Raw genomic sequence first — 12,441 nt, forward strand, 5'->3', positions numbered from 1 at the left:
TGTCTCAAAAGGAGGCACCAACAGATCTGTGGTGCAAGTACCCGAGAGCATCGGGTCTGGAAACGGCGGTGGCAACATCCCCTCCGCCGGGGATGTTTGTCCAAGAGGCGGCTCCATGTGAAGACACCCTAGGAGGGTAGATCACAAGATTCCAAGCCCATGTTCAGTGTAGGAGGCCCACGGAGGGCGGAGCTTTGTCCGACATCGACGGTGCTAGATGCAGGAGAACTGTAGCCCTCTAGAGCCCGCAAATCGGAAATGGTGGCGACACTGACCTCACGGTTGGTGGTGATCTAGTTGGAGACGGGTTTGCCAACGTGGGGATGCTGGTGAAAACCGCGCCGACTTCGGTCATGGCGGATGATGGCGGTGTCTTTGCGTCGTTACCTTATCGAAGGCATCGTTGCTGCATCTCTCATCTTCTCGCTCGGGCTGCCCCGGGAAAACCCCTGATTTGGGTCTCCTAGGGCGGCACGTGGCACCATTCTCCCTCATGGGGGTATCGTTTTGGAGTAGGTGCTCGCTAAAAGGGACATGCGGTGAAGCGGCGTGTTTCCTTCCGCGTCAAACACGAGAAGTCTCAGGGTGTGGCGCAGGGGGCCTCAGATACTCGTGATGATGTACGCACGCAAGGTGGTGACACTATCTGGCGCCATGGCGGCAGGCCTGACGAGGACTATGCATATCTCTACCCTGAAGATGACTCGACGGTTTGACGACTTCTCGAGTGTGTGCATGATATGTAGTTGGTGGGACGTTGTTTCTGTTTTTAGGGCATAAGACTCTCTAGACATGATTTTCACTTGTTGCTGGGTTTGTATGTGTTGTCTGGTGACTACAGATTATTTGATGTTCGCTTTTGCTAGTCTTTTATTGAACAAATATAAATAAATAGGTATGCATCTTTTGGATGCAGATTCACGGTCTCAAACTTCTTTTCGAGAGAAGTGCTTGTTTTGGAACTCATAACCTAAAACAAGCAGAGAGAATGAAATATACGGTGCACGGCCAACTATTCACCGAAATTGTCAGATATCAAGTAGACGCTTTTGTCTGTTCTCTGGAGAAAATGAAAGTGTAAAAGTTAATGCGGTCGGTGTTAAGTAGTGACTTTGAGCTGTCCCGGCGTCGGTCCGTCCGGTACCAACTAAACGAAGAACGCAATCTATATATATTTGTTTACTTCACGTAATTAATTAACGCTGCTGCACGTTGCCCACATCTTAATTGTACTACTATCACACTGAGCACTGGGAACGCACCGACACCGACAGTGTTAGTTAGGGATCAAGCGAGGCAGCTTTCGTGAAGGGAAAATGACAGTTTTTTGCACACCATTTATCTATTCAGGATACTACTACTATACTGCAGCAAACCACGATAATTCACGTGCTCTCCGTAGAACATCCTGACATTTTTCTTGTCCGTCAATTTAACTGTGGATGGATCCTGGAGAAAATGATGAAAGAACATGGAGAAAAATTTCACAGACGCTTTTTAGGACAGGAAGGGAGGTCGGATGAGGAAGAGTAAAGTGCAAAAAAGAAGCAGCAGGTGGTTGGCTACAGGACAGCGACTCGCCGCCTCCTTCCTCCTCACTCCCCCTATACATACCTACCGTCCCGTCGGAGTGGGCGACAGACAGGGCCGCAGCGAAGGATTTGGTGGGGCAAAATGGATCCCAGGGTCTCCCTCTTCTGCTTCCTCGCCATCGCTTCCTCCCTCCTGCATTGCGCCAGATCTGACGGTAAGAACACTCACTGCTGTTCTTTTCTTTTTTTGCAGTCTGGTTCGCTTCAGTAGCAAGTCAAGCTTTCTGCTTGATTGCGATTCATCGAACCGCTTTAGTAGTTCTTCTTGTGATCACCCGGATCTGATGCGCGCGGTGTATATTTAGTCGATTCTTGTGGTTATTTTCGGATGGTTGGATGAGCATGGTGTAGTGCCATGTTCTTCAGTTCTTGTCCTTGGATGTCACTGAACTGATTGTAATGCACATATGCACTGGAGAGAGGCCTGGTCATCCAGGGTCCTTTTCTCTCTCTTCAAGTGACGGATCACATGGTAGTGACTAGCATTGGGATCATTTCAAGCTCAATGAGATCCTGCATTTGAGATCTAATTCTGGTAAAAACATTCTATGTACTCCGTCCGTCCATAGAACAATGTCTCAACTTTGTCAAAATTTACATGTATCTAGATGTGTTTTAGCGTGTATATACATGCAAATTTATATAAAGTTGAGATATTCTTTTGTGGAAGTAGGTAGTAGTATAATTGTAGTAGTATTCCGTTCCCTCCAAAGTCCAAATGATGCCCATGTTTTGTTGCAATTCGCAGTGCCGACCACACACCATCTCTAACTGAGTTTGTGTTACTAGGGACAATGAATGCCCGTTTAATTATTATGATCAACTTATACCGGAAGCTTTAGTGATCGAAAAAAACCTTGCTCTTGCCTGTTGAAGATCTGGCACTTGGAAAATATTCACTGCTTGTTTAGGCAGGAAATTCAGAGCGAGTTATTTTGATGCTACAGCCATCATATGGTGAATTGTTTGCTTGATCCTGGATCCCGTTTGCAGGAAGCGACGACAAGCTTCTCAAGGGCATCAACAGCTACAGAAGTACTCTCAAGGTCCCAGCGCTCACCGAGAACAACAATGCCGACTGTCTGGCTGAGCAGCTAGCCAAGCAGTTCAAGAGCCACGAGTGCACCAACACGACCGGAGCCAACACCGTCCCTGGCACAGAGCCAGAGTTCCCGGACTACCCCAAGTACCTTGAACATTGCCATCTCAACGCGTCGGTGATCCAAGACGGACAGGTGATGCCGGCCTGCGTGCCTGGCCTCGTAGCCGACGTGGTGCTCACCAACTACACCAAGTCCCAGTACAACCAGTACCTGAACGACACCAAGTACTCTGGCGTCGGGATCGCCAACGAAGGAGACTGGGTGGTTGTCGTCCTCAGCACCAGCACGGGACCCGGTGACTTCTCACCTGCTCCCCCAGGTTCCAACTGGGCTCCATCGGTCCAGCCGTTCAGCCAGCTGATTGTTTTGCTTGTAGGATTTGTAATTTTGCTGATGAAGTGAGAAGATGTTGCTCGTAAGTCATACCACGACACCACGGAAATAGTGTATCTTATGCTTGTGTCATTCATTTTGTACCTTCCAGATTTGAATTCCACTTCCAGATATGAAAATAGTTTCTGCAACGAGGTTTTGGATGACACGTTTTTTACTCTGTGCTGCCTTAGCCCACAATTATCAGAGCTTTTATGCATATTGGGCTCAGATGATTTCATTAGTGGACTACATCTTCAAACTTGCAGACTGAAGTTAGAAATTCAGTTCTGCCGGTACTGTGCATTCATTTTTTTCATACATCTGTACTGTGCATTCAGTTTGCTATTACTGGAAATATACTAGACTGTGCAGCTGAGATGACTTGTTTCATCTTTGAGAAGAGATGACTTGTTTGTTATTACTGCCAGTATGATTATTTGTTATTACTGCTAGTTCGTTATGACTTTTTCACCTTTGAGAAGAGATGACTTGTTTGTTATTACATCTGAGATGGCTTGTTTGTTATTTGCTGGAGTACTCTCTAAAGTGATTTTGGGTGATTTCTACCTTTTTGATGGACGGATGGCCTGTATAATTATTATTTTCGTGAACATAATCCAAAATTACACCCGGGGAGCATAAACATTTCTGAAGTCAGATGTTATCGGTGAAATTTGCAGAAGGAAGCAGTGGCTCGTAATAGTTGTGTAGAGAAAATAAAATGAGCGATTTTCACATTAAAGTGGTACGCTCAGACAAATAACCCAATGAAATTAAAATGTCTCTAGGTTAAAAAGAGAGAGAGAGAGTAAAACTGGTCGAATTTGCACTCGAAATTGTGAAAACCGAGGAAATAAGAGCATCTCCAGTCGCGTCCCCCAAAGGTATTTGGGGCGCGCCGGACAAAAAAACGTTTCCAGCCGCGTCCCCCAAAGCCGTTTTTTTTGCCCGGCGCGGTCCGATACGGTGTCCGGCGCCCCGAGCCCGTCACCGCCCCACAGGGGACGCTCCGGGCACGCCGGACACAACAAAAAGCGAGGCGGGGAGTGGCGGGGACGACGCGTCAGCGACTCATTCAAGTTTGGACCTAACCGTCGCCTACCTCGCGGCGGAAGTTATTCGCGCGCAGTGACACACGACAACATCTTTGCCTTAATGGCGACGGAGGGGCAGGCGAGACGTCTCGTCGGTGCTGCGTAGCCTCCACGAATCGCCGGCGTTCGCACGCCACCGCGCGTTCCCGCGCTTTCTTCCCGCCTCTTCTCGCCTCTTTCGGCGCTTTCTTCCTGACACCGGCGTCTATAAAAGGCCCTCCTAGCTCAATGGCAGCCACCAGAGCTGCCGGCACCCCTTTCTCCGCCACAAGCACAACCCTCGTCGCTCCACCGCCGTCTCCTCCACCACCAGTGCACAATGATGAACCGCCCGGCGATGGCCAGTTCCCTCCACCGTCGTCTCCTCCACCACCACCTCCACCACCGGATTCGCAGTTCCACATCGACGCCGCGCCGTTCCCGGGCGGCGGCGAGGGACGCCGCTTTGGCGTGGCTCTCGTCAGCAGCGGCAGGAGGCACTCGAGCAGCAGGGCTGAAAGATCGAGATGTCGCCTAGAGGGGGGGTGAATAGGCAATTACAAACTCTTGCGGATTTGTCTTGTATGAATGCGGAATTAAACTATCGTTTAGTTTACAAGCACAAACCCTAAATATGCTAAGCTCAACTAAGTGTAACAATAGCAACTAGAGCTAAGCAAGATAGGCACAAGATATATGTAGCACAAGTGATAGCAAGATATATGTACTTCAAGCACGATGGCTATCACAAGGAAAGAGAGCTCGGGTATAGAAATAACCGAGGCACGCGGAGACGAGGATGTATTCCCGTGTTCCCTTGCTTTGCAACAAGGTACGTCACGTTTGGAGGAGTGGAGGTCCCACGAAGGATTCCCCGCGCCACGAAGGCTCACCCTATTCTCCGAACCACACCCACGAAGGATAATGGCCCTTTCCTTATGGTTAGCTTTTCCTCCGCTCCGGAGATGGCAAGCTCCACAACCACTTCACAAGCTCCACGAAGGAGAAGCCCGGGCCTCTTCACAATCTTCTTGAAGAGATCACCGGAGCACCAATCACCAAGCCAACTAGGAGGTCACCCTCCAAGAGTAACAAGCTCACGGTCTCTCACTCGAACAAATCGTGGTGGAGAGCTCAACACTATGCAATGATGCAAAGCAAGAACACCGGAGGTGTTCAAGTCCTTCACACTCAAATCCCACCAAAGCAACGAATGCTAGGATGAGATTGGAGAGGAAGAACAAGGGGGAAAGTCAACCAAAGACTCCAAGATCTAGATCCCAAGAGATTCCCTCACTTAGAGAAGAAACGGTTTGGTGGAAGTGTAGATCTAGATCTCCTCTCTCAAATCCTCAAATATGAGCAAGAACGGTTGGAGGAATCAAGGGGGAGAGCAAGTTCTTCAAATAGCAACAATGGAGGTGAGAGAATGAGAAGAACTAAGTGCTCAAGGTGGAAGAAGGGGTATTTATAGTCTAGGGAGAAAAATAACCGTTGGGGAGAAAACCGGGTGAAAAACGGCTCAAAAACGAGTAAAAAAGACAGCCCAGCCGGCCAGCAGGCCGGCCGACCGAGCCTGGGCCGGAGAGGCCGGTGGCCTGCCCGGTCCGGACCGGCCCACCGACCGGGGCTGGGCAGGCGCGCTTGGGCGGCAAACCGCCACAGCCGCGCTGGGGAGAAGCCTGGCCGCGTGGGCCACGCCGGCCCAGCAGGGCCGCCGAGCGGCGCGGAGCCTGGGCCGCGCGGGGCGCGACGGGAGCGTGGGCCGGACGGGGTGGCGGCCCGGTTAAGTGTCCGGTCGGACCGGAGGAGGCGCCGGGCAGGCCGGAGCCGGACCGGGCCCGAGACCGGTCGCGGGCCAAATGGCCACTGGACACGGTCCGGATGGCACCGGTGCCGGACCCGGTCGCGGACCGGGTGGGCCGGTGGCTGGGCCGGTCGGCCGGCCGGCTGCCCTTCCCCCTTTCTTTTTTTTCTTCTTTTCTTTTTATTCTTTTCTCTTTTTCCTTTTTCTTTAATAACTAATGCTCCCGAACTCCGAATCGCATGAAACCAATTTTGTTTGGAAGATAACAACAAATGCTATCTCATAGAAAGTGAAAACCCAAGAATATGTAGGAGGGGATTTTATCATGAACATAAAAGGTAGAACCTTATATCATGAATAACCGGTAAAATCACCCAACCTCGAAAACGCAATAGAAGATGCATGCGAACCCCGTTTTCGATGAACTTGGGCTTGTTGTAAAGCTAGCAACAAGCTCAAGAACCTCACACCGAGAAATACCAAGAAGCAATATGAATATGCAAAGTATGCAAGGATTGAGCTCCCTAAGACGATGTGATCAAGTTACCCAACCGAAAGCCCCTCTTGATAGTGCGGCTATCTATCCTATAATCCGGTCTCCCAACATCCACCTTGAGACCGGTAAAAGGAAAACCTATCAAGGTTATACCTTTGCCTTGCGCATCCCGCTTGATCTTGATGATAGCTCTTCAAGCTCCACTCAAGCCGGAATGCCACACTTGATCATCGTCGCTTCGTGAAGACTCACAAATGCTCCCCCATACACCATGATGGGAAAGCTCTATTGATGCACATCTTCACATGTCCATCATCACCAAATGGACGGCAAGCTTCAAGTATGTGATCCATTCAAGATGCTCAACTTGAACTTGCCCAACTCAACCTTGTATCTTCTCATACTCACTTAAGATAGAGCATGGCTAATACTGAGTTCCACATAAGAACTCCATCTTCATTTCTTCTTCTTGATCATATCACATATATATCTTCATACCGATGATCTTGATGCCAATACACAAGGTATATCTTTATCTTCATGGCATCCATACTTGAATCCAACACATGGAGAGCAAGTACTACCTATGGAATATTCCTTCATATAAACTCAATGAAAACATTAGTCCATAGGGGTTGTCATTGATTACCAAAACCACACATAGGGGCAATATACCCTTACAATCTCCCCCATTTTGGTAATAGATGACAACCACAATAAGAGGGTTTATATAATGAATATTAGAAGCAAGTACGCAACTTATCCAAGAATAAGTTGTATACAAGAGGTTGTATTTGATATGGTCAAGTAACACAAAGCTACTAGCCCATAACAAAACCGGCTCTACTCACACAACTACAACAAATGCAAGAGATGTGAGTAGAACCAATATATATAGAGAAGACTCCCCCACAATATATGCACGTGTGATGAACATGAATTCATTGCATACATTGTCAAGATTAACCTTTGGGATAGTTTCCACTATATATATACAACCATGCAAGACATATAAATATGGAATGCATGAGAGGCAAAACACTTAAGCACAAACCAAACTTAAGTATAAAACCACTCCCTTAAACCCTCTAAACTTCTCCCCCATTGGCATCGATTGTCAAAATGGGTGAAAAATTTAGAAGGCCAATATAATGTGAGTTCCTCCCCAAAGTGTGCACTTCTCATAATTTGAGTGGAATCAAGTGCACATATCCAATGACGAATACTTGAAGGAAGTCAAACTATATTGAGGATCAAATATTGCATAAAGATAACATGGTGAAGAGAGCTTCAACAAATAAAGGCAAGCAATCAAGGATCCAATTGGACAAACAAAGATATCATGATAAGAGAGATATAGTGCTTCTAAAAATAAGAAAGCTCCCCAAGGTTCGTGCACAATTTATAATGTTTGCATTTGAATACAATATGCACAAACATGGAATCCTCACTCCCTATATATCATTTAGAGCACAACTAAGATAAAAAGAGTATGCTTATCAAGAACAACTTTAGTCCAACAATTACGAGATATGAGTGCATGAAGAAAATAAATAAACCAAGCACTCATAAATTTTTTTTTACCAACCCACTAAAAACAAAAGGGGTAAAAGATGGTCGGCAAAGAACAAGGATATCAAGATGATGGATTAACGCTCTTATGTATATGAGTTTCTAAAGTGGACAAAGTGATCCATAAAGAAACATGCACACACAAGAGGTTAACAAAATAGATAAGACAAGATATCCAAGATGAAGTCATAAAATATACCAAAGGATGTTTGCTTAAGAAGCATATATAGCCTATGGCTCCAATTTTCACTTATGGTATATGAATGAACTTCAACCAAGTTAAACCTCAAAAACATCACAACTAACAATAAGGGAAATAGAGCTAGTTGGAGTGTTTTGAGAAAGGCAACAAGTATCATAAATATGGATTTATTTCACAATTTCATCAATATTGCACATAGGAGCTCTTTGAGGAATTGATATGCAATAAATTGCTAGAGGGCATATTTGGGTAGGTGAATCATAAACATGATGTATATATATTCCCAACATATGCATCTTCTCAAATTACTCAAATGTACAATAAAAAGTTTTACTTTAAAAATGAGTTTTCAAGAACCGCAATATTTTTGAAATAAATAATTTCATGCCAAGATACAACCTACAAGAGGTTGGATGCTATATGAGAATGCATGAATAAGATACTTGTTACCGAGATAGCAAAGGCTTGATGTAGTAGATAAGAGTTCATCGATCATCCTAGCTTGACTCCAATTCTCATATGGTGACAACACCTTCCTTATAGATGAGACAAGCCTCCATTGCATCTCCAATGTACCTAAAACATTATTCAAGTACATCTTGGTCCCCAAACTTATTGGGTCCAACATGGTTAGACTAACCACAATATATAGGACACACTCCATATAAACATGTGCATATTTAGATGAAGTTTGAATTTCATGCACATCTTAGCCATTTAGGATTTGATGGAGTATATCCTACATAATGGATCAAAAGAAAGCAAGCATGCTACAAGTATAACCAAATTACATATAAGCATGCACCAAAACCTTTAAAGATCCAAGAAAGATATACTTTGGACAAAACACCAAAAGAATTAGATAAGGCATAGAGGTGCCACAAAACAAATTTGTTGTCCAAGTTATATCTAAGAAGCAAATCTCAAAAGATTTGTTCAACAAAGTTCAACAAATGAACTAAGAAGAAACCATTGAGCATAGATGATGATGTAAGGGTATTTTACCCTTATCCATTATTTTGGTATCTATGACACCGTGCTAGAGTATTTGGACTAATACATGCCTACAAGATGACTTTCAGGTATTAGCCAAAGAGGTATGATGGTGTTGCAATGGAACAAAAGGCAACGGGAGACCCCCCCAATTCGACGAAAAATCAGCTAGTTTTTCTGAGCCAAGCCGAGTCCACGTATCCGGTTGGACCGCCCCGGCACCGGCAGCCCGGTCGCCAACCGGACCCTGAACCGGTGCCATCCGGGCGACATCCAAGAAAGAAACGAAGCCATCCGGCGCGCGTCCGGTCACCAGCCCGGTTTCGGACCGGCTGCTCCGGTCCACGGCCTGGCTCGACCGGCGCTGGCCGAGCGGCCCGGTCAGCAACCGGGTTCTGCGCCTGTGACATCCGGGCCACATCCAGTAAGCCCAGAAGTCTGACCGGTCAAGTCCCGTTACCAGCTCCGGTTGGAAACAGGCCGGCCTGTCGTGGCCCGGTCTCGACCGGGCTGTGGACCGCCTGTCCGGCGCAAAATCCGGTTGACCGGGTTTCTCGAAGAATCTGTTGATGTGGCAAGTGACCAACGGCCGTATTTAGAAGAACACTATAAATAGGTCTTCTCCTACCTCTGAACAGTTAGGCACTACACTACAAGCTGTTCTTGAGCTCTCTCTCTCATACTCCATTGCTAGAAACACCAAAAGCCTCAGATCTCCCTCCTCCTCCACCCAAACTCAAATCCCTCCGGGGTATCATTAGAGGAGGACCCGATCTACCGTTCTACCAAGCCAAATCTCATTCCCCTTGTATTCATTGAGAAGCTTGCTTCCTAGGGTTCCTAGGAAACCCTAGGTAGGCAAGAGGAGTCCGGAAGCATCCGGGCTGTGGATTTGCTCCGGGCAAGATTGTGAAGGTTTGGAGGCTACCTCAAAGTCTACCACAAGTGAGTGAGCTATTCCTTCGTGGGATAGGCTCCGGAGAATAGGGTGAGCCTTCGTGGCGCGGGGAATCCTTCGTGGGACCTCCACTCCTCCAAACGTGACGTACCTTGTTGCAAAGCAAGGGAACACGGGAATACATCCTCGTCTCCGCGTGCTATCGGTTATCTCTAACCGAACTCCTTACTTGTGATTTAATCGCTGTGAGAGCCTTCGTGCTCGAGTTAGTTGTATTCTCATATAGGTTGCTTCACCTAGTTTGCATTAGGCTCATCTTTATATTCCGCAAAGCCTAATATTGCAAAGAAAGAATTAAAATTTGTAGAAACCTATTCACCCCCCCCTCTAGGTTTACCATCTCTATACTTTCAATTGGTATCGTAGCCTGGACTCTTATTAAGGGCTTCACCGCCTTAAGAGTGAGATGGATAAACTCTTCGAGGGTCTAGATGAAGACTCTAACCTTTCGGTTAAAGAGATGAAATCTAGATTCTTGGCATATGAGGCCGAGAAGAAGAAAAAGGAGGATGAGCTACAAAACCAAATGGCAGTAAATGACTGCCATGCTTAAGAACCTAATCGCGGGTGGAACTTCTAGTGGGGCTTCGGTCTCTAAGGAGTCCTACCATGATGTTAACTATAACTATCCTAGAAACACTTCACCCATGCCTCATATAAACCATAGTGGGACCGTTCCCCATTACGATGGAACTCACTTTCCACACTGGAAATCTGCTATGGAATCTCATATTCGCAGCTGCAGTGTGGAGCTATGGGAGCTCATTGTTCATGGATATCCGGAGCCACAAGATCCCACTCGGTTGACATCCACCGAGTTCTACAACCGTCAACTCAATGCATCCGCACGTGACAAGATTAGAAGTGGCATCAACCGCAAGCTTCTTGATCAAGTCGATGACATTGTCTCCGCTAAAGAGTTGTGGGATCGGATCGTAGTACTACAAGAGGGAACCGATTTGATCCAATCAGCTCTCTATGAGACCGCAAAGCAAGAGGCCTACCAATTCATGATTCGGGATGGAGAATCCATATTTGATGCCTATGCTAGGCTTGGTGCTCTGAAAGTAAGGGTCAAGGGACTTGGTGTTGAGAAGTACAATGACGGATTTGAGATGAACGAAGCCTTCATAAAATCCAAGGTCATTGCTATGATTGCCGTCAAACAAGAAGACACCAACCTTGGACTCAACTTGCAAATCATGACCAAGAGTGCCGATCTCAACTCCGATGATCTAGTCTCCTATGTGGCCGCCAATGAAAGCATGGCCAAAGCCGGGAAGAGGCTCAAGGCAATGAACCGTGTTGATGAAGCCTCACACAACCATGAAGCGTCACACAACCTTGCTCTCAAAGCTAGAGCCGACCATGAAAGCAACGAAGACTATGAGATTGAAGAAGATGAAGAGATGACTTCAACTAGTGACATTGCTACCGACTTTGCTTTCTTTGCCAAGAAGTACAAGGCAAAGTTCCCAATGCTCCTCAATGACAAGAAGAAGAAGAGAACTTGCTACAATTGTGATGAAGATAACCACTTTGCAAATGAGTGCCCTTATGAGAAAAGGGTAGACAAGCCAAAGTTCATCAAAGGGGTCAAACCAAGATTGAAGCCGAACCCAATCAACGATCGGTACAAGAAGAACAAGGGAAGAGCTTTTGTTGGGGCCGAGTACTTGTCCGATGAAGAAGAGGAAGATGAGGAGAAGGAGGCCGGAGTGGCCGGTTTAGCATACTCTAAGCCCGGGTCACTCTTCACATATGACTACTCCAAAGATTACTCCACGGAGAATGATGTTGGCTCTTCCTTCATGGCAAGAACAACTCAAGATGATGACTCCGATGACTCTCCCTCCTCTTCAATCATTGGCTCTTGTCTTATGGCAAGGGAAACCAAGGTAATGGAACCTCCACCTTCCCTATCTAGTGTTCTTGATGATGAAAACGAAGATCAAGAAGAATTAACTATGCTTAAGGAACTCTATGATGTTAGATGCACCCTTCGTGGTGAAGCTCTTGTCAAGTTTGATTTCTTGATGGACTCACTCAAAGAGAAGGATGAGTCCATTGAGGAATTAGAATATCAATTGAATGAGAAGGAACGGAGATTCAATCTCCTAAGACAAGAGCTAAAAACCGAAAGGTGCATATCTCAAGGCCTTAAGCAACAAATTGAAACTTATGAACTTGATAAAGTTAAGGACCTAGAAACTATTGATAGGGCTCAATTATTGACCCAAGAGCTCAATGCTTCAAAGGAGGAACTTGAA

The 12,441-nt window shown here is 46.3% G+C and overlaps 1 protein-coding gene across 1 annotated transcript; it reads left to right on the forward strand.

The window, feature by feature from the left end:
* Positions 1-1,565: 1,565 nt before the first annotated feature.
* LOC127331879 (uncharacterized GPI-anchored protein At3g06035) lies at positions 1,566-3,245 on the forward strand. The gene is made up of 2 exons (XM_051358101.2): positions 1,566-1,747; positions 2,586-3,245. Exons 1-2 carry the CDS (start codon positions 1,675-1,677, stop codon positions 3,095-3,097), a joined length of 585 nt encoding a protein of 194 aa, XP_051214061.1. The 5' UTR covers positions 1,566-1,674; the 3' UTR covers positions 3,098-3,245.
* Positions 3,246-12,441: the final 9,196 nt, after the last annotated feature.

The sequence above is a fragment of the Lolium perenne genome, chromosome 2 (genome assembly GCF_019359855.2).
Source record: "Lolium perenne isolate Kyuss_39 chromosome 2, Kyuss_2.0, whole genome shotgun sequence".
NCBI lineage: Eukaryota > Viridiplantae > Streptophyta > Magnoliopsida > Poales > Poaceae > Lolium > Lolium perenne.

What these genes read in the sequence shown, in the direction of transcription:
- LOC127331879 (XM_051358101.2), top strand. Translation starts at nt 1,675, where the DNA reads ATGGATCCCAGGGTCTCCCTCTTCTGCTTCCTCGCCATCGCTTCCTCC. An exon ending in GCATTGCGCCAGATCTGACG is followed by an intron (nt 1,748 to 2,585) that starts GTAAGAACACTC and finishes TCCCGTTTGCAG; the next exon opens with GAAGCGACGACAAGCTTCTC.